The sequence below is a fragment of the Falco rusticolus genome, chromosome 1 (genome assembly GCF_015220075.1).
Source record: "Falco rusticolus isolate bFalRus1 chromosome 1, bFalRus1.pri, whole genome shotgun sequence".
Taxonomy (NCBI): Eukaryota; Metazoa; Chordata; class Aves; order Falconiformes; family Falconidae; genus Falco; species Falco rusticolus.
This window is the reverse complement of record NC_051187.1, coordinates 89,064,039-89,085,776: the sequence shown is the minus strand read 5'-3', so window position 1 is coordinate 89,085,776 and position 21,738 is coordinate 89,064,039. Positions and strand designations below refer to the sequence as shown.

The following is a 21,738-nucleotide window of genomic DNA, read 5'->3' as shown; positions in this document are numbered from 1 at the left end:
ACCGCTGGGTGCACCCCACGGCGAAGGGCTGGGGATCCCAATACCCTGCCCCATGGGGCCATCCCGGCTCCCACCCAGTGAGGGCCGGGGGGGTCTGACCCCGGGTGAGGGGGGCAGCTTCCCGGGGGTCCCATGGGTCTGGCGTGGGATGGAGCACCACATCTGCCTTTCCGGGACTCCAGCAACGGGAACAATGTGGGGGGCCGAGTGGGGGCTGAGTGCTTCCAGCTGGGCTGGGCTGGGACCCTGAGCTGCCTGGGGTGCGGGGGCAGGACCCCAGGGGGCCGTGGGGTGCAGGGTGAGTGCTGGGAGTGTGTGCATGGGGGTGAAGCCCCCCATCCCCTCTCCCTGGGGCTGTACCCACAACCCCCATGCACTCCTGCTGCTGTGGGGCTGGTGTCACCATCCCTGGGGTGTCCCCACGCGCCACCCCCTCCCTGCTGACAGACCCCCAAGCCAGTGCCCTTCTGCAAGGCCTTTTATTTCCATGTCAGAAAGCACCCCTGCTCCGAGGGACCCTGGCACCTCTGTCCTGTGCCACTGCCACGGGGGGACTGGGACTCCGGCAAGGGCACCCTGTCCCCAAGGGCAGGCGGGGGGCTGCCCCAAGACCCCTGCAGTCACCCCGGGCAGGGGCCAGGGCCACCAGGCGAGGACCCAGCACCGAGGGAGTGGGCACTGGTGGGGACACACGTGCTGACACTGAGCAGGGCACAGCAGCATCACCATCACTGCAGTGGCACAACACAAGGGGGGACACATGGGCCACCTGCACGGGTGGCATGCAGGCGCGGGGGAGTGGGGTTGGTTGTTTTTTTTTTCCCTTTTTCTTTATTTACAAAAGTCCCGGCTGCTCCCTCCCAGCTGGGAGGACAGGGAAAACCCTGGCAGGAGCTGGCAGTGCCAGGGCTGGGGGTCTCCTGCCCACCCTGCCAGAGCCCCTGCCCACTGGCTCGCCTGCTGCTAAAAAGAATAATAATAATTATTATTAATAATAATAGTGATAATAATGAGAAAAGAGCTGCAGTTGTGTCCTGGGGCAGCCAGCCCTGGCGGCTGATGGGGTCGGGAACCATGCTGTCCCCATGCTGGGTTCAGCTCGGGGGCCAGGGCAGCCCAGACCCCTGCCTGGGCGGCACCGAGGCCCTGATCCTGCACGGGGGTGCGGGGCACACGCAGAGATCCGGCCTCGGTCACCTGGGAGCTGCGAGTGGGCGGCTCCAGATGTGGAGCTGCACATCTGGGGAGAGAGCGCTGGCCATGGTGGTAAGAGAGCCGGGAAGCGTGGGGGGGGAAGCTGGGTCCCACCGGAGCATCCATTCCACCCCCAAGCATCCATCCTGCCCTGGAACATCCCTCCCACCCCCGAACATCCATGTTGTCCTGAAGCATTCATCCTGCCCCAGAGCATCCATCCCACCCCACAGCATCCATACCACCCTGGAGTATCCATCCTGTCCTGGAGCATCCATCCCACCTCTGAGCACCCACCCTGCCTTGGAGTATCCATCTCACCTCCAAGCACTCATCCTGCCTCGGAGCATCCATCCCACTTCCATGCATCTATCCCGCCCCAAAGCACCTCTTCTGCCCCAGAGCATCCATCCCTCCCACCTCGGAGCATCCTGCCCATGGCTGCCACTGCCCCACACTCCCACAGGTCACTCGGTGTCTTTCTGAGGCTAAACCCAGAGCGTTTGGGTTATTCCCGGGGCTCCCCCAAGGCCCCTCGGGGGGCTGCCTGCCGAGCCGAGCCGTGCCAAGCCATGCAGGTGCTGGTCCTGGCCAGGCTCACCCCCTTGCGAGTGGGCTGAGTTCCGTGGGGCCAGGCTGGGGTGGCCACAGGGCAGTGGGGTGGTGGGTCCCACAGCCCCGCGCGCCCCAATCCCCATGGAAGTGCCCAGGAGTGGGTCGGAGGAGCCGGCACTGCCACGCTGCATGGCCACTCTCAGTCCTGCTCCGTGTCGCGGCTCCAGCGCTGTCCCAGCTCATGTGGGTGGCACGAGGCGGCCGGGCACGGCTGCAAAGGAAGGTGAGGGGTGGGCACGCTGCAGTGGGGGACTCCTGCCCACCTTGGCTCTGCTCCCCTTGCCCGTCCCAACGGGATGGGGCGGTCCAGCGCATCCCAGGACCTACTGTGCTTAGGAATAGGCCAGTCCCTGGAGCGGCCGCGCGGGCGTGTGGAACTTGTCCGAGTCCTCGAAAGCGGGGTCTGAGCAGTGGGAGGGAGGCACAGAGAGGGGGTGAGCCGAGGCAGGGGAGCGGGGGGCTCAGGGCCGAGGGTGGCATGGTGCACCCACCCCCGTGGTGCAGCCCCAGCCGTGCCCCCGCTGCAGGGAGGGGGCACGGCATCAGGCAGGGGCGCAGGCAGGCGAGCACAGGCAGCTGGTAGGGAGGGGTCTGCTCGGGCAGGGTGCTGCTGGGAACCCCCTCCGTGGGGCAGGGGGCACCCCGTCACGGGCAGGGAGGGCAGCCCTGCCTGCACTGGTCTCACCTTGCAGGCTGCTGCTGCTGGTGCTGGCGCAGGCAGGTGGCGGGGAGGTCTGCGGCCGCACCACGGGGGCGAAGGCGCTTTTCTGTTTCACCGCTGAGATCATGTTGACGGGGGAGAAGGAGAAGACCCCGGTGGGGGTGGAGGCGTTGGTGCCTGACGGGAGGGTGATGGAGGAGGCGCCCAGCGGGGGGCTGGCGGGCATGACTGTGGGGAGAGACCCACTCAGGCTGGGCAGAGCTGGGTACGGGGCATCGTGCCCCATGCGGGATGTCGGCACATCCTGGGCAACACCACGTGGGACCCAGCTTGCAAGGGACATGGCCAGGGCCAGGGCTGTCCTTGGCTCAGCTGACTGTGTCCCCACTCCCCCTTGCCCTTGCTGCCAGTTTTGGCGACACCCCAGGGCTGCTGCATGGCTTTGGGACATGCCAGGGCTGGTGCACGGTGTTAGTGACACCAGAAGCTGATACACAGTGTTGGGGACACCCCAGGTGCACCTTTGGGACACCCCAGAGCTGGTGCATGGTGCTGGGGATGCCCTGAGGCTAGCACATGGCTTTGGGACATCCCAGGGCTGGTGGGTGGCATTGGGGACACCAGAAGCTGGTGCATGGTGTTGGTGACACCCTGGAGCTGGCACATGGTGTTGGGGACACCCTAGGGGCTGGCACATGGTTTTGAGGACACCAGAAGCTGGTGCATAGTGTTGGAAACACCCCAGGGCTGGTGCATGGTGTTGGGGACACCCCAGGGCTGGTGCATGGCATTGGGGACACCCTGGGGCACTGACTCACTGGCGTAGGGGGAGTTGGCGGTGGAGCCATTGAGGAAGCTGGGGGAGCCGGGCACCCCCAGGCCAGCCATGGTGCTGCCACCGTAGCCGTTGATGCCGGTGCCACCGCTGTAGCTGCTCTGCTGTGGTGTGGAGCTGGGCACGTAGCCCCGTGGCGAGACACTGCCCGTGTTTCGGGAGTAGCCTGGGGGCGAGAGGGGGCAAGAGGGGCCGGGGATGGCACGGGGCAGGCAGGGACCCCCTCCTGCTGCCCGGCGTGGCCCCCAGCCCACCTTGCTCGGTGCCCTGTGGTGAGTCACCGAGGTTGACAGCCAGCTGGCTGCCGAAGGAGTTCACCCCCATCATGCCGGCGGGGCCATGGGTGCCAGCCAGCGAGGACAGCTGGCCGGGGTTGCGGGGAACGCTGTAGAGCGCCTCAGCGATGTCTGCCGCTCGCTTCAGGATGATGTCCTGGGGGAATGGACATGGGGGTGGCATCACCCTGTGGCACACAGAGCCTGGGGTGACCCTAGGGCTGCACGGGGCAGAGATGGGGTGGGGGCGGCCAAGACCCCCCAGCTTGTGTCACCTCCCAGGGCACCTCAGGATACAGGATGGGCAGTGATGGGGCGAGGGGTCTGAGACCCCCCAGCTTGTGCGGCTGGCTAGGAAGGACGTGGGAACAAAGGCAGCTTTGGAGGCGCCAGCCCCGCAGCCTGACCCGGCAGCTCTCCTTCCTTGCAGGTGGGGGGCTCGGGGAGGGGGGCCCACAGAGCTGACTCAGCGCCTGAGGAATCCTGATGTGAAGCAGATGTGGGGCTGGGAGCCCAGGGCCGGCTCCTGTGTCCTCGGCTCCAGTGCTGTGGGCTCAGCGTGCACACCCCACTGAGCCGGCAGGGTGGGGGGCTGGAGGCTGGAGGGTGGGAAGAGCTGGGGGGGCTCGGCAGGCCGGGGGGCCGCGGTACCTGGTTGCTGTGTGGCATCCCATAGAGAGCTTCCACCAGGTCAGCCGCCCGCTTCAGCAAGACCTCCTGGGCAGGGAGCGGGACGGGGCTCGGGGGGGGCCGCACCCCCGCCCCAGCCCCCTCTGCCCATGGGGAACATGCAGACACCCTGCCCCACCATGTCCCCATGCCGCTGACACGTCCCCACACTGGCGACATGTCCCCACGCCAGCACCTCCCTGAGTTGCCATGCAATGCCCAAAGCCCCAGCCCAGCAGGGGACTGTTGTGCTTCCCCCAGCCCCCCCTGAGCTCCACATGTACCCCCCCTCCACCCCATGTACCCCCCAGCCATCCCGGCCCTGCACTCTGCCAGACGCTCGCACACAGCGGGAGCTGAGGGTGAGAGAGCCAGGCCAGCCCACCGGCTGCACCCAGCGCTGGGGGGCACCAGGGCTCTGTGCCCCCCTTCCTGTCCCTTGGGTACTGCCAGGGAAGACCCCTGAGTATGGGTGAGGTGGTGCCCAGCACCCACGGGTGATGGCAGGTCCCATGGGTGTCACTGGGTGCAGCAGAGAGCACCGCATGGCACCCCTGCCAAACCCCGGGGGGGTCCCTACCTTGGGCAGGCGCTCAGGGTCCCCGGGGTGGCGGGGTATGACCTTCTGCAGCCGCTGAAACCCGTAGTCGATGGTGGGCTCATTCAGTGCTGCCGAGAGAGAGGGGCTCAGCCACCCCAGCCCCCCTGCCCCACCCCACGGGGAAGCTGAGGCACAGACTGTGGGGCACAGGGCTGAGCTGTGGCATAGCAAGGGGGGCAACACCCCCTGCAGGGACACCTCAGCTGTCCCCTGCCTGTGCCAACAGCCCCTGGGCCCCTTCCTCTCCCACCCCCTGTCTGGCAGCTGCGGCCCCCAGCCCCACTGCTGGGGGTCCTAGGGGGGCAGGACGGTGCCAGAGTGGGGCAGGAGCCAGGGTGATGTGCAGCATGGAGCTGGTGTGAGGACAGACCTTCCGAGCTAGCAGCAACACGCTATGGCACATGGCCACCATGGCGGGACCGATTGTCCACTGCACTGGGCACACTGCCCCGCTCACCCCACACACGTGTGCATGGCCCCGCTCACCCCACACACGTGTGCATGGCCCCACTCACATCACACACGTGTGCATGGTCCTGCTCACACCACACACAGGCACACTGCCCTGCTCGCACCACACACACCTGTATGGCCCCACTCACATCACACACGTGTGCATGGCCCTGCTCACACCACACGTGTGTGCACAGCGCCCTGCACACATGTGCAGGGCCCCTGGGCTTGCTGCCTGGGGGTTTCAATAGCAGTCTGCAGTAACCCTCACCCCCTCACCCCAGTCCTACCCCCTCCCCTTGTGCCCTGCCCAGCCCTCACCCTAACACAGCGGCAGTGCCAACTGTGGGGGGTCCCTGGGCAGGGCAGTGGGCACAGAGATCCCCTGGGCACCCTCCTGGGGGCTCTGTGCCCCCTTCCCGGCAGTCTGCGCCCCCCTCACCGGTGTAGACGAAGCGTCCTGGGGCGCCCTTGCAGAACTGCTTGGACTTGTAGGAAAGCGTGACCTCCACCACGCCGGGGATGTGCCGCGGGGGGGTCTGCACCCGGATGGCGTGAGGTGTGATGAGCTGAGGGGTGAGACGGGGCTCAGCCCATGGCCGTGGCAGGGGGTCACGCCAGCTCCCCCCCCGCACCCCCGCAGCCCCCTACCTCACTCCACACCAGCATGGTGCCAAAGACGACCTGCAACCCATCAAAGAAGTTGTCGCCGATGACGATGACGGTGGCACCTCCAGTGGTCCAGCCCTCGCTGGGGCTGATGGCTTTGATGCAGGGGGTGGCTGCTTCGGGCAGGAGGGGAGAGACAGGGCAGCAGTGAGTGTGGGGGCACGCGCGGCGGGAGCGGGGGGCGCCGGGGTCGGGGCCGGGGGCGCGAGGCTGGGGGAGAGAAGGCAGAGAGGGAGAGCAGAGGCAGAGAGTGAGAATCAGGCAGTGGCGCGGGGCTGGGGGACAGACATGGGCAGTCACAGACACACGGACACACAGACGAAGGTGGGGATGGAGCAGGAGAGCACGTGCAGGGATAGACAGGGAGGATGGAGAGTGCATTGGCATGGGCAGCTGCCCGGGAGCATGCACAGGACAGATGGACAGACAGCAGACAGGGCAGACAGATGGACAGGACACATATGCACTGGACAGGGAGATACAGACGGACGTGGTAGATGCACGGACGGATGGAGCAGCGGATGGACAGAGAGCACCTGGGAGGCCAGGACAGTCTGCACATGTAGGACAGACGGAGGGACGAAGGGACAGACAGAAAACACATGTGCATGGCAGGTGGATGCAGAGGCCATGTGTGCGTGCTGGGCAGATGGACAGGTTGTCAATAAGGGGCCGGGTGCCCACCTCCAGGGCTGCCCGGGGTGCCCAGGGCAGAGAGGTGCCAGGGGAGCTGAAGCAGTGTGGGGCACAGCTGGGCACAAGCACGCCTCGCCTCTGGGGTCCCAGCAAGGGCATGCAGTCTCTGAGGCTGCCCTGGTGCCGTGGGGTATGCACAGCTGGGGGGTTACCCTGGCATCGTGGATGGCACGTGGCCATGGGGCTGCCCCAGCACTGTGGGGTGCACATGGCCGTGGGGCTGGCTCCGGCATAGCCGGGGCAGGGGATGTGGCAGTGGGAGCAGCACCCACTGGGATGGACAAGCATCTGCCCCTCCGTGCGGCTAAGACACGTGCCGGGGCATGGCACACGTGTGTGCATTAGCGTGTGCTCTGTGTGCACTCCAGGTGCCCGTCAGGGACTCACCTTCGGAGGGGTCGAGGCGCCGTGCCCGCCGCCCATGCTTGGAGTTGTTGTGGACAAACATGTTGTCTGACACGGCCAGGACGTGGCCATCCACGTTCACTGTCGTCGACACAACCACCTGCAGGACAGCCAGCTCAGGGCCACCGTGTCCCTGCGCCCCACGGCCACACTGGTGCCCAGTCCTGGGGCCACTGCAGAGGCCAGGGGTGGCATGCTTTTCCATGGGGACCCTGTGGGGTCCTACCCCCTGCCATGGGGGTGTCACCCCACACTGGGGTCCTCAACCTCTGCTCATCTCTTGTGCCCCCCTGCACCCCTGAGCATCCCAGGGCTGTCATGGGTGCCCTCTGGACCCCCGTGCCTTGGTGGTGACACGTGTGCATATCTGCACCTGCATGGCTGTGCACGCCTGTGAGCACATGGGTGTGCATACATGTGCACGTGCCAAGGGGCATGTGTGCATCTGCACATGCATGCGTGTGCAGAAGCACTTGTGTGTACGTGTGCACACACAGGTGTGCATACCCCCGTGTGCACGCATGCGTGTGCCCCCAGAGCTGTGCAGTGCTGCAGGGTCCCAGCCCCGGCCCTGGCACTCCCATGGCATCAGCACCAGCCCGTCACCATGCCACTGGCCTGGGGGACCCCGGACCCAGGGGACATCCCAGCCCATCCTCTGAGGCTCCCCCCCGCGCACCCCGCTTCCCCCCCCCCCCCCCCCCGCCTCCAGCGTGGACTTGGCTGCTCTCCCGGAGCTGCTTGGCGCTATGCAAATTGGATAGGTCGTTAATCATGTAAAAATGTCACAATTATCATATCTTTACGAGAGGCCCTAATGAAGGCGCCCGTGCTGGGTGGGGGACGGGCCGGACCCCCCCTCTGCTCTGCTCCCGAACTTCCAGATGCTGTGGGGAGAGCTGGGCTGCGGGCAGGGGCCGTGGGGAGTGTGCAGGGAGCCAGGGGAGCTGGGGGCTGCCGAGGGGGCCATGGGAGTTAGGGTTTGCGAAGAGATCGAGGGAAATTGGAGTTTGCCCGGGAGGATCTGCAAAGGGGGCGAGGGGAATCGGGGTTTGCAAAGGGGTTCAAGGAGAATTAGGGTTTGCAAAGGTAGGCAAGGGGAGCTGGGGATTTGCACAGGGGTACAAGCAGAATTAGGGTTTGCAAAGTGGTTGAGGGGAATTAGGGTTTGCAAGTTAGGGTTTGCACAGGGGGTAAAGGTGTTGGGGTTGGCAAATTAGGGCTTGCAAAGGGGTTCAAAGGGAATCAGCGTTTGCAAAGGGGTTGATGGGAACCGGGATTTGCAAGTTAGGCTTTGCAAAGGGGGCAAGGGGAACTGGGGTTTGCAAAGGGCTTCAAGGACAATTAGAGTTTGCAATTTAGGGTTTGCAAAGGGGTTCAAGGGGAATTAGGGTTTGCAAAGGGAGGCAAGGGAAACTGGGGTTCACAGGTTAGGGTTTGCAAAGAACTGGTTGAGGAGTATTTGGGTTTGCAAAGGGGTTGAGGGGAATTACAGGCTCAATTCCCCCCTAATTCCCCTTGACCCCTTCAGGAAAACATGAGGTCTCCAACACTGTTCCCTCCTGCAGTCCCAGTGCGTGGGGCAGGGTTTGGAGGGAGATGGTGTGTGCTCACCTGGAAGCGCCGCATATCCCGGGGGTTCCCCGCATTCTTCAGGCAGTTTTGGTTGCATTTGAGGAAAAACTTGAGGAAAAACCTGGGATGGAAGGAAAGAACCCAGTGGTTGGTGCCAGCAAACTGGGGGGTGGTCCCAGAGACCCTGCAATCTCCCCCCCCCCCCCCCATCCCTTCCTGGTGCTGGAGCAAAGCTGGGGTGAGTGTCCCCACTGTCCTGGTGTCCCCAGATGGAGGTAGCACTATGTGTGTCCCACCATACACTGGAGACAAGCGTGGGTGCTCCCTGTCATGCACAGCGTCCTGTGCACCCCACCATGACTGGCACATGTGCACAGCTGAAAAGACACACCACGTCTGCACCCAGGTTTGCACGCTGCCGTGCGCACACGTGTGCACTGCACAGCTGCAGGGACCCCAGGACAATCTGTGGGACCCCCCTCAATGTGCAGGGTGCTGCCTCTCCCTGCCCATGGGGGTCTGGTAGGTGCCAGGCTGCTTCCCTGGTGGAAGACGGATGGGCAGGAGGGTGAGCTGCTCCCACCACGTCCCGGCCTGATGAAATATTCAGGCTGCTTGTCCACGGCCCTGTAATCAGCCTCGGCCCCTCAATAATTAATGGGCAGCAGCAGCAGCGGCAGCAGCAGCGGCAGCACTCACGCTAGGGGCTGGGACCAGAGGAGAGCACGTGGGGACCACGGTGCACATGCGTGGGGATCATGGTGCACATGCGTGGGGACCACGGTGCACACTCCTGGGAGCACAGATACATGGGTGGGAGCATGGATCCAGGCCTGGGGCACGGCCAGATGTGCTCCCCAGGACGCCCACTCTGGGGTCCCCCTGTGCACACCAGTGTGTGCACCAGCACTCTCACCCCATGTGCTGTTGGGCACCAAGCTGAGAGAACCATCGCCCCTGCCCCTAGTTGTGGGCCACCCCATGGTGCATGGCCAAAGACATGCACAGCCATGGGCACCTTGTGTGGCCACACACGGGCACACTCACCCTGCACACGCTCGTGTGGTAAGTCGCTGAGCTGTGCCAGGGCATCTCACCGTGCCCAGCTATGGCCCTGTGCCAGCTCACCGCACTGTCCCAGCTCGCTGCACCGCACCAGGGCACTGTGCCACGCATGGCCGCTGCGCCGTGCCAGGTCACTGTGCTGTGCCAGGCCACTGTGTCCCTCTGTACCATCTCCCTCCTTTGGCCCGGCATGGGGCAGCCTATCTCCTGGCCTCCTCACCGAAGTGCCTGGGCTCTGCCCTGCCCACACAGGTGGCACTGTGGCAGGGCCTGGGCACTTCATGGCCACTGTGCCATCCTGCCCCATCCCAGTGTCCATCCTGCCCCATCCCACTGTGCCACCCTGCCCTATCCCATCTCAGCAGCCTGTCCCCGCATCTCTCTGAGGATCTGACCCTGGCACCTTATCCTGACATCACTCCACAGCACCTTGCCACAGACCCCTGCCACCGGCCCCTCCAGCCACCCCCTCAAGAGCTGCAGTGGAGCTGGGGAGGGGGACAGAAGGGTGGGGAGGGGATGCAGGTGCCCAGTGGGAAGGTTCCCATGGCCCTGTTAGCTGCTGGTGGAGGCTGGAGGGGAGGACGGGACCTCCAGAGATGATGAGGCACCTGGGGACGTGGGCACCCCTGGGCTCCCTGGGATGCAGGCACAGGGATGGGAGCAGTGGGCACAGTCCCCCTGGCCCCACATCCCTCCAATCCCATCCCTGGGGAGCATGAGTGAGGGTCACACAGCACCCGAGGCCATTGGGGTCTCTCTCATGGGATTCTGGGCACTCTGGGGGACCCCTGAACAGAGAGGGCACCCCAGAGTGTGCCCCACCAGGGGTCCTGCCCTCAGTCAGTGCCAGGGCACATGGAGAGGGGCTCCCACACTGGTGCTGCTGAGATGCTGCCCATGGGGGACGGTTTTCGCGGGCAAGGGCAGGAAGAGGGGGACCCCCCCGTGTCCCCCCATCACCCATCACCTGGCAGGTGGTAATCAGGGGAAGGAAGGAGCTGAAAAACGGCAGGAAAACACTGCCCCCCCACCAGGAAATTGACAGGGGAGGCATGGGGCTGGGGGGTGACCCCCCCCAGCCCCCCCCACCCCCCGGCCCTGGCTCTGCACTGCTGAGGGGGGGATAATCCTGAACCCCAGGTCGGCCCCGTCCCCCCCCGAGCAGCAGCCGCACATATGGGCCCGGGAGTTAAAAATACAGGCACTGTGCATGCATTAGCATCCCTAATGCACAGCGCTCCCCATTTAATATGCAAATTCCCGGCGCTGCTGCCGAACACCTTCTGTTCCGAGCGCATAAATTTGAATTTGCAATTAGAATAATCTTGTATAATTAATGAAAAGCGTCAATTTTAGCTCCTAAGTAATTTGATTAACATGTTGATAGGGCACTTATCTGGCTCTCTAAACCAGTGGGGCTGGGCGTCGGGCTGGGGCGCGGGGCTGGGGGGGCTGGGGGGAGTGGGCGGCAGGCTGGGGACCCACCTGGCCCCGGGTGACCCCCGGGGGCCCTGGGGACGGAGGAGGATGCGGGGGCACTGGGAAAGCCGCCCCCCCCGGGGCTTCCCTCAGCACAGAAGAGGGAAGGGGATGCCACCAGCCCAGGGATGTCACTTCCTTGAGGCACAGCCCCGAGGGGTCCTTGGGGAGAAGGGGGCTGGGGGGACCTTGGGGGACACTGACCCTGGGGAGGCGGGTGGGATCCTGCTGGGATCGGCCCCAGCCTTCAGCACAGGGGGGTCACAGGGCACCCCGGGACCCCCTGCGCACTCCAAAAGCACCAGCATGGGTGCAGCACCCAGGTCACCTGCAGGACAAGGTGGCTGAGGGGATGGGGGTCAGAAGGACACCGTTACTGGGAGGTTTGTCTTGGCTGGGCAACAGCAGCTGCATCCCGTGGCCGTGCTGCAGTTCCAGGGGCCATGATCCCCACAGCTGGCCAGAGCACAGCTGGCCGTGGGTGGTGGGGGTGGCACAGCTGGCTGCCGCTGGCAGGGCAGAGGGAGCCCAGAGGTCGGGGACCTGCTGCAGGGGGCTGATATCATGCTGGGGGGCCGGGAGCAGGGCCTGTTCCACCCCTTGTCCCCAGGGACCCAGCACCCTCCAGCACCCCGGGGACTGGGTGCAGGGAGAAGCTGCCCACAGGGAACGCCCTGGGACCAAGGGACCCCACTTGCAGGCAGGGTGAGGTGAGGGGGGGGCACAGTCCCCATCCTCCCTGCTTACCCCCACCACAGCCCCAGTGACAAGATGACAGAGCCCTGCAGGGCAAGCCAGAGTCCCTAAACCCCTCAGCACCCCTGGGCTTTGCTTGGTGTCACCAGAGAGGTGCCAGCCTGCCAGGAGATGCATGGGGACAGAGGGATGAGGACACAACACGCTGGCTGGAGGGACAGAGGGACAGACAGGTGGCTGCAGACAGACAGACGGATGGACAGACGGACAGACGGATGCCCACCCTAGTGCCAGGAGGATGCGGTGACCGTGCACACACCAGTGAGCGCCGTCTGTGCCAGGCTGGCCTCTCTGATTGCCCTCTGCCCTGGTCCGGTGGCTCGTCCTGCCAGGGAGGATGGCAGCATCCCTCCCCGCGGGCACACGCCTAAGGACACTGTGCAGCACTGGGGGGTCCCTGCTGCACGTGGCCCTGGCAGCGGGGCTGCCACGCGTGTTCCCTGCCACTCGCCCGAGCGGCTGGATGCCGTCTGATTTATTTATTTTGTTTGATGCACGTCGGAAGTGCCGCGCTGACGGCAAACGGCGCTTTCCCCATCTGTCACGGCTGGCTGTCACCGCGGCACAGCCGCCAGCCACCGCAGCGAGCCAGACCGGGGGGCACCGTGCGCCCTCCTGGCCTCCACATGCGGCTCCCCCAGCTCATTAGAGCTAATGAGGCAGTGCTCACACCCGGTCCCCAGCCCTGGGGACTCCCTGTGCCAGATCCCGGGGGGTCCCCCTGCTGCTGCCCCCCTCCCTCCATCCCAGTGAGGTGCAGGGGGGTCCCACGCCCAGGCCCCCGGTACCTGTCGATGATGACGGGGTCGGAGGGGGTCTCGTTGCGGTTCCCGCAGCTCTTCTTGTCGCAGCAGCGGCTGGGCATGGCCAGGGAGAGGAGCTGGTGTGAGGGGAGCTGGGGGGGCCAGGGCCAGCCCCACACATCCCAGCCCCCAGGGGAAAATCTACCAGAGCCCCACTTCCCACCCTTGGACCCCCCACCATTGCCTAGCTGCGAAGCAGGAGAGTCCTGCTCCACGGTGGGATGGGGTGGGAGGCAGAGGGGCCCAGGGGGATGGGCTGGGGTAGGGGGACGCCAGGTCAGGGACACTGGCTGTGGGGTGCCAGGGCGTGAGGGGCCCATGGCAGAGAGGGCATCCCTGGGGTACCCCTCTTACCCACCCCACTGTGGGGCTGGGCTCCGATCTGGGGCTCTGTGGGGCTCAGGGTACACCCCAGCCCCGGGAAACACTCTGTGAGCCATAGGGGGCTCTGAACCGGGGGTCACCCAGCCCCACACCATCCCTGGGGGCTCCACATCACCCACAGGGGACACGGCCAGACTGGGCTCATGCCACCACCAGCCCCCGAACACGGCAGTGCCAGCCCTGGGGAGCGCAGCGGGTAGGGCGGCCTCGGCCCTGGCATCGTTAGCACGGCTCCTGGAGATCAATTAGCCGCGCTGGCACGGAGCACTAATTTGCACAAACACCGAGCGCGAGGGTGGTAAACAAGAGCGGCGCTAATGGGGCACGGGGGACCCCGCGCTGGCAGCAGGCAGCTGGGGCTCCCCCAGTCCTGCACCCCTGGTGCTGCTGGCCCCCCACGGGATCCCCGCCGGCCCCCACCTACCTGCACATGATCTCATGGGTGAGGAGGACCCGGCACATCTCTGGGTTCTTGTCCTGCCCCTCGTAGATGATGGCCTGCGGTGGGGAGAGAGCGCGCAGGGGGGGGGTGCCACCGCCTGTCTGTCCCCGGCCACGGCTCCAGCCTGTCCCTGACCCATGGACCTTCCCTGGGTGGGCCCAGCAGGCTGGGGGACTCCTTGGGCAGCCGGCGGGGGAGAGGGGCTGAGCCAGCCACGCGCCTCTGAGGAGTCATGGGGGCGGCTGTGCACACGCGTGTGCCTGTGCACGGGTGTGTGCAGAGCTGTGCACGCCCACGCTGCGCACAGCTGCACGTGCCAGGGCACGGACACGTGTTTGTGCACGGGGCAGGGGGGTGTGCAAGCACAGGTGTGTCCGCTCTGCCCACTGGGTGTGCACACACAGCTGCGTGGCCTTACACACACACGCCTGGCTTGCACACACGTGTGCAGCAGTGCCTACTGTGCACACACAGAAGCAGGCCCACCTGGCATGCACACAAGTGCACACGCGTGTGCAGGCGGCCCCGGGGGCTCGGCGGCCGATGGGGTCAGGGGCTGTGGTGCCAGGGGTGTCAGCCTGGCCAAGCCACCAGCCCCACGCCGTTACCTGCTTGGACATGGAGTCAATGAGGCGCACGTAGAGGTCCTGCTCAGTCCGGAGCCCTGCAGCGAGAGGGGAGGGGTCAGCCCTGCCTGCGCCCCCCAGGCCCCCCGGCCCCGGCACCCACCGTTGCTGTACAGCAGCTGGAGGCGGTAGTGGATCCCGTTGTTGGTTTTCTCGCCGTTCTGCTCCTGGGGGGGAGGATGGTTGGATGGGAGGGGGGGACATGATGGTGCCCCCTTGGTGCAGCCCTCTGGCAGGCCCAGCCCCAGGCTGTGCAGCTGCTCTGGCAACTTCCCACATGTGCAATGAGTTTGGGAGAGGTCTCAGCCTCTGCAGCACAGGCTCCCGTGCCCCTCCAGGAGCAAGGAATGGCTCAGTGGAGTGACCCCATCCCCGCCACAACCCCATCCCCATGAAAACCCAGGGCTCTCACCCGTTCCTTCTCCACAAAGTCGATGAAGGAGGTGCGCTCGATCTCCACGGGCTGGCCCTGCCGGTCATACATGGCCAGGACAAAGTGGAAGAAGTTGGATTTCCGCAGGTTGGAGGGGGGCTGCTTCTCAAAGTGGGCTCGGGCCAGGCCCACCCCGCTGCCGGCAGGATGAGGAGGGGTGTGTGAGCATGGGGTGGCTGCTGGGACCGCCAACACCCCCTCTCTGGGACCCCCAACTCCCCCTCCCCAGGGCCACCCCATGGCCAGGGGACAGACTCAGTGGGAGCTGCCAAACTCCCCTGTGGCGGGCAGCAATGCTCCTTGGGGTGCTGTGGATGGGGCGACACACAGAGTGGGACACATCAGCAGCATTCCAGGGGACAGCCAGCAGCTTTTCAGCCCCCAGCTCTGCCTAAGCCCGGGGCAGCCACTGGGGACAGGAGGGGACATCCCCGAGCCCTCTTCACCCCGGTGTGTGTCCTGCTGCCAACTCGCAAACCCACCACCTGGGCTGGCCCACGGCACCGGCTGCTCGGAAGGCCACTGCTGCTGCCCCTGCACGGAGCCCCAGAGTGACAGAACGGTGACAGCACGGGGGAGGGTGGCAGAGCCATCCCCAGGGACCACGGCTCCAGCACCGACCAGTCCTCATCCCGGCCACCTCATCCCCAGCCGGGCATGTGGTCCCTGTCCCCAGCGGTGTCCCTGCCGGTGCTGCGGCAGCCAGCGCGGCGGCGGCAGTGTGGGGGGCCGCGGGAACAGACCAGCCCCAGTGCGGCAGCCAGCGGGGCAAGGGGGCCAAGATCAACACGCGGATGCGAAACGTTCCCCCCTTTCCTGATTAAAAACATATCGGGTGACAAGGGAGGCAGGAGGGTGGGTTTGGCTCCCCCCACGCTGACCTCGGGGGGCTTAAGCTACCGGGGCCAGTTCCCACACTGCGCTGGGGACAGCCCCTGCACCCCACAGGGACCCCAAGCATGGGGCAGAACCCCACAGACCTCATGCCCCACCCCCGCAGTGTGGGGCAGGAGCCCTCAGCCCCCCAGATGCTACCATGCCCTGTGGACCCCAGTGGTGTGGGGGCAGTGAGGACCTGGGCAGGGGTCAGCACCAGGGTGCACATAAGGGACACACACATATGTGCAAGAACAGACCCTACTGCCCCCACACCCCAGCACTGCTCCTGGGAGCCCACCCAGGGGCACAGTTTGGGGGGTGATGGGCTGGGGGCTGGGTGTAACACCCCTATGCCAGCCCAAGGGTCCCTCTGCCACCAGCCCTGCCCACTGAGGGACACAACTGTCACCTGATGGGTGGCTTGGGAATGGTGCAGGTTGGGTGGAGGTGTCACATCCAGACCCCTGCCTGCAGCAGCCTGTTGGGGGGCCATCAAGGAGAGCAGCCCTGGGGTGCGGGGACACAGTGCAGGGTGGCTGCAGACATGGCACAGAGAGGTGGGGGCACCTCTCTGCCTGCAGCTGGAGGATGGAGCAGATCACCGAGCACTGCCCCTGCAGGACCCCCTGCTTACAACCCACTGGGGTGGCTGCCCCAGCGATGGGGGTCCCTCTCTTCTGCATGTCAAAGCCCCCCCCACACTCCTTGCTTCTCCCAACACTGCTCCCATGGGCCCACCCTTGCACCCAGCTGCGTGGGGACATGGGGACATAGGGACACAGGGACATCTCCCAGGGTCCCACACAAGCCATAGCCACCAATATCTCCTCCAAAGATGAGAAGAAAACAGGGTTCAGCCCTTTTGCCACAACCTGCCCCTTCACTGGTCCCAGCAGCACCCCAGAGTCTGGGCAGAGCCAGCACAGGGTGGGGAGGGGACCCCACGCACCCCCATCTCCCTTAATGATGCTCCTTGGACTTCAGTTATGCCCAGACATCCCCCTCTGACCCAGCCCTGACCCAGCTGTGGGCACCAGCCAAGGCCAAGTGCGAAGCTCAGACCCTGAAAACCGTGGGGACACCTCTCAGGGGACACTTCTCTGGGGACACTTCGTCATGCTGGAGGAAGAAGCTTGTTAAGGTGATCACAGGGGAGCCAAAACATCCCCAGTCAGCAAATGCTGGGGCACGCTTACCTGGCACATGGCTACTGTGTGCATGGCCAACACATGTGTCCGGGCACATGTGTACAGACGTGTGCACACGCGTGTCCCCAGGCACTGCTCTGCTAATGGCTGTGCTGGCTGTTGCTTGTCCCCCACCCGCAGTGCCAACAGCTTTGCTCTGAGGGTCCATCCCCACGGTGAGGTGCTGACCCCACTGGGACCCCACAGTCTCACCGGGTCCCCATCCCAGTGTGCCCAGCAGGCACACCGCTCAGCTCCCCGAGGGATGGGGACCCCCAGTGCCATGGCCACCCCACCGTCCCCTGGCCCTGCCGCGCTGGCGCCCGGCCGTGGGGCTGCCAGCTGATGGGAAGGTGCTGCGGGCAGGGCAGGGCAGCTGCAGCAAGCCAGCACCCGCCCGCGCCCCCCATTCCCCTCCGCCCCCCCAAAGCTTCGGCCCTAAAGTGCTGGGGGGAGGCGATGGAGCTGTCAGCCCGGCCGGGTAATGGCTGCATCTCCGCTCCCAGCGCTGCCGAGACCCCAGCGCTCCGAGAGCCGAGCCCGGCTGCCATTAATTATTAAAGGCAATCAGAGCATTTCCTAGCAGAGGAGCCCAGCGAACGTCTCTTACAGTAAAGCAGCATCTTCCCTTGGCGGAGCCGCCAGGCACCCGGGGCACCGTGCAATTACGCAGCCACGGCTCCCCGGGTGGCTCTGCCAAACGTGGGGGGGTGGGGGGAGCGCCGGACCCCACCCAGGAAGTTGAGACCCTGCGTGGGCACTCTGCCTTGCCCCGGGACCCCGGCCCCCCTTCCCTCCCTGGGGCACACCTGAGCAGCCCCTCTGCCCGCAGGGGCTGCAGTTATGGGTGCCAGCATCGTCCGGGGACTCTGCGGTGGCCGCAGGGTCCCACTAGGGGGTCTTTGCAGGGTGGTGGTATGACACCCCCTCAGCCAGGAGTCTGAGAGGGGTGCAGGATGTGCGATGGAGGCAGCCTGGGTCTGAGGGTGACAAGCACCCACAAGCATGTCCACACATGTGTCACAGCCAGAACGCATGGCACACACCCAGCTGCTGGACACCACGGCAGGATGGGGGGGACAGGGGGGCCTGGAGGACACCACAGGCTGCAAGGGCAGCCGGCTTGGCAGAGGCGGGGGGGCAGGGGCTCTGTGACCCCCATCCTCACAGGCTGGGCACATGGCACACAGGGCCCCATCGGCACACAGAGACACACAGGCAGCCACGACCCTGCCACCGGGCAGCATCGCTGCTCGAGCCACCGTGGTGGTCCCAGCCCCGTGCACATCCCCCCTGTTCCCCCGCACTGCCAGAGCTGGGGGTGGGTGGGAGGGGGCTGGATTGCACCCCCCTTTCTTGCGGCACCTGGGCACAGGGAAGTTTCTGGGTGTGCAGCAGCAACGCCAGCACCTCCCTGCACCCCGGCTTGGACACAGCAGCCCCCTGCACCAGCACATCCCCCCCCAGCTCCCTTGGGCCGGGTGGGACCCTTACTCCAGCCAGTCCCCGGGGGCTCCAGGCTGGGCTGCAGCGGTGGCTGTCCCCCTGGCGGTGCCTACGCTGGGCTGGGGCTGGGGTGTCTCTGCCGGGGTTGGGGGGGATCGCTGCCAGTTTTCAAGCATCCCAGAGTATCTGCAAACATGGCAGGTTTGTGGGGGACGCCGGGGAGCCCCAAGGGCTTCAGCCGCTGGGTGCAGCCTCCAGCACAGCCACAGTCCCCTGTGGAGAGCCGGCAGTGGAGCCAGTGCCACAGCTGGGGACCCCAAGCTTGGGGACAGTGCACACAGCCAGGCGATCTCATCCACAGAGTGGGTCTGTGCTGGAGGTGCTGGGGACGTCCCACTCTGCCGGGGCCCCGTGCAGAGGGAAGACGCCCCCCCAGACTCCCAAACCTGCTGTCCCCAGCTGGGCAGCAGGTGTGGGGCACCTCAGGGTGGCAGTGCGCTGGCTGGCCCGGGGCCCCTCACTCCTCCGTGCCGTGGGGCACATCCTGTCATCCCTGGAGAAAGCTGCAGCACGCTCCCACTCCCCGAAGTCCCAAGTGCACACAGCGGGGACAGCAGGAGCTGGGGTGCTGGGGACAGGGGTGACGGTGTCCCCCAGCTGCATTGGGACCCCTTTGGGCACAGGGTGGGAGCAGCAAGGGACTGGGGTGCACAGAGCCCCCCAGGGAGGGCAGGAGATGGGGTGCACACAGCCCCGAGCCCCTGGCGAGGGCAAGGGATGGGGCCAGCCAGGGCACGGGAGGGCACTGGGCTGTGGCAAGCCCGGTGATGTTGGCTGCCTGAGCGGCAGCAGCAGTTGCTCATCCCAGCCGATGCCACCAGCCCTGCCTGGGAGGCACGGATGGCACCACTGCCAGCCCTGCCCTCACCCACTGTGGCTTGTCTCAGCAGAGCCAGGGCTCAGGACGCAGGTCCCGGCACCGGTGGATGTACGGCACAGTGCGGCATGGCACAGCACGAGCCCCTCGCAGCTCCAGCAGTGGCTCCTGCCCTGCTGCCAGCACCCACTGGTGTTCCCAGCCCAGGGCAACAGACCGGGCATGCACAGGGTGCCAGGATGCCCCAGGGACCGGGGGTGCTGATGCCCACAGGGGTGTGGGATAGCCAGGGTACAAGGGGCAGGGGCTACCCAGAGGCCCAAGGAGCCTGGGGCATATGGGGTGCTTGAAGTACTCAGTGGGCACAAGGCACCTGGGATGCCCCAGAGGTCCAGGCTTCCCAGGGATCCCAGGGTGCTGAGGGTGTGGGGTGCCCGTGGTCCCCAGTGTGCCCAGGGCATGCAGGGCACCAGAATGCCCATTGTGCCCAGGATGCCCACAGCACCTGGGATGCTCAGAGCACCCGGGATGCCTGCAGAGTCTGTGGTACCTGGGATGTTTGTGGTGCCCGGGATGCTCATGGTGCTCAGGATGCCTGCGGTGCCCAGGATGCCCATGGTGCCCGGGATGCCCACAGCACCTGGGATGCCCACAGTGCTTGGGATGCCTGCGGAGCCTGGGATGCTCGTGGTGACTGGCATGCCCACAGAACTTGGGATGCCTGTGGAGCCCGGGATGCCTGCAGTGCCCGGGATGCCTGCAGCATCCCTGGATGCTCTCAGAGCCCAAGACGCTTGCAGAATCCAGCATACCCACAGCACCCGAGATGCCCACTGCACCCAGGATGCCTATGGAGCCCAGGACACTGCTGGAGCCTGGAACGCCCATGGAGCCCAGGATGCCCGCAGTGCCCGGGACACCCATGGAGCCTGGGACATTGCTGGAACCTGGGATGCCATGGAGCCCGGGATGCCCGCAGTGCCAGGGATGCCCGCGAAGCCCCTTACCTCTGCGCTGCCGTGCTGGCGTCCAGGATGCCGGTACCCTGCAGCCAGCGGACGGAGGGCAGCCCGGCGGTCAGCGGCTCTTCCTTCATGGGCAGCCCCCCCCCGGGGCAGAGCCTCCTGCACGGAGAACATGGCAGGGGCTCAGCGGCCGCCCCCAACTTTCCTGCCCCGGGCCCGGCAGCGGAGCTCAGCGCCGGGCAGGTGCCGGGGGCCGCCGTCCCGGCCGCCGGGGAAGCGGCATCTGCAGCGGGCGGCCAGGAGGGAGCGGGGGGAGGCTCGGAGGGAGGCTCGGGGGGGCGGGAGGCGGAGGCAGGCGGAGGCAGGGCCGGAGAAGTTGGAGATGGAGGCGACCAGCAGCCAAGTGCGGGGACCGGGAGGGGAAGGGGCGGGGGGCGGCGGGGGGGGGGAGGGATGAGGAAGGCAGGGGAGGGGTGGAGGGAGGGATGGAGGAAGGCTTAGAGGAGCGGAGGGAGGGATGGGGAAGGCAAAGGAGGAGTGGAAGGAGGGATGGAGGGAGGCAAAGGAGGGGTGGAGGGAGGGATGGAGGGAGGCAGAGGAGGGGTGGAGGGAGGGATGGAGGGAGGCTTAGAGGGCTGGAGGGAGGGATGGATGGAGGGAGGGAGGGAGGCTGAGAGGACTGGAGGGAGGGATGGGTAAGGCAAAGGAGGAGTGGAAGGAGGGATGGAGGGAGGCAAAGCAGGGGTGGAGGGAGGGAGGCAGAGGAGGGGTGAAGGGAGGGATGGAGGGAGGCTGAGAGGAGGAGTGGAACGAAGGAGCGGGGAGGAGGCCGGAGAGGGGCGCGGGAGGGGGCAAGCGCGGCCCGGGCTGGGGCGGGGGCTCGTTACCGGGCGGGCGGCGGCGGGCGCGGCGCGGGGCGGCGGCGGCGGCGGCGGCGGCGGCGGCGGCGGCGGCAGCGGCAAGCGGCAGCAGCAGCAGGAGCGGGCGGCCGGGGGGCCGGGGGGGCGGCAGGGGGCCGGGGGGGCCGCCTCCCCTTCGCCTCCCCGCGCCCCGGCCCCGCCGCCCCGCCGCGGCCACCAGCACCATCAGCACCAGCACCCGCCGCCGCGGCCCCGCCGCCCCGCCGGCCCGGGCCATGCCGCCGCCGCCTCCCCGGGGAGGCAGGGCCGGAGCCGCCGGGGGAGGCGGGGGCCGCGGCCGGGCAGGCTGACATCATTCCGGGGAGGAGCGGTCCCTCCCCGCGCCGGCGGAGGGGCTCGGCGGCCAGCGCCGCGCCGGGGACCGGAGGGGGCACCGGGCAGCCCAGGGGCAGCCGGGGCGGGATGGACCGGGGAGCCTCCCGAGGCGCCCGGGGACAGCACCGTGCCTCCCCCCGCGAGAGACCCCGGGCAGGCCCTGGGGGTAGCCCGGAGGGGACCCTGCCGCGTCCCCCGAGGGACTCCGGGGGGAATCCCAGACAGCCCCTGCGGGGCTCTGGGGACAAGCCAGCGGGACCCCAATGCACCCCCGGGGTGTCCCGAGAGACCCCAGAAGCAGCCTGGAGGGGACCTCACTGAGTCGCCGGAGGGACCCTGGGGAGACCCCAGACGGGCCCCAGGGACGCCCTGGGAACACCCCAGATGGGCTCTGGGGGGCAAGCCAACGGGACCCCAATGTACGCCCTTGGGATGCCCTGAGAATCCCCAGAGGTAGCCTTGAGGGGACCTTGCTGCATCCCCCGAGGGACACTGGGGAGATCCCAAACA

The 21,738-nt window shown here is 66.6% G+C and overlaps 1 protein-coding gene across 1 annotated transcript; it reads right to left on the bottom strand.

The window, feature by feature from the left end:
- Window positions 1–460: 460 nt before the first annotated feature.
- Window positions 461–20,921, bottom strand: LOC119148487 (transcription factor COE1-like). Its single transcript, XM_037388716.1, has 18 exons — window positions 20,881–20,921; window positions 20,036–20,152; window positions 14,619–14,775; window positions 14,310–14,373; window positions 14,189–14,244; window positions 13,563–13,636; window positions 12,740–12,808; window positions 8,688–8,769; window positions 7,056–7,173; window positions 5,955–6,088; window positions 5,746–5,872; window positions 4,830–4,918; window positions 4,232–4,297; window positions 3,560–3,737; window positions 3,289–3,471; window positions 2,495–2,698; window positions 2,137–2,212; window positions 461–2,020 (listed from the first exon to the last, which is right to left on the bottom strand). The coding sequence occupies exons 2-17, from the start codon at window positions 20,122–20,124 to the stop codon at window positions 2,142–2,144; spliced, it is 1,761 nt and encodes a 586-aa protein (XP_037244613.1). The 5' UTR covers window positions 20,125–20,152; window positions 20,881–20,921; the 3' UTR covers window positions 461–2,020; window positions 2,137–2,141.
- Window positions 20,922–21,738: the final 817 nt, after the last annotated feature.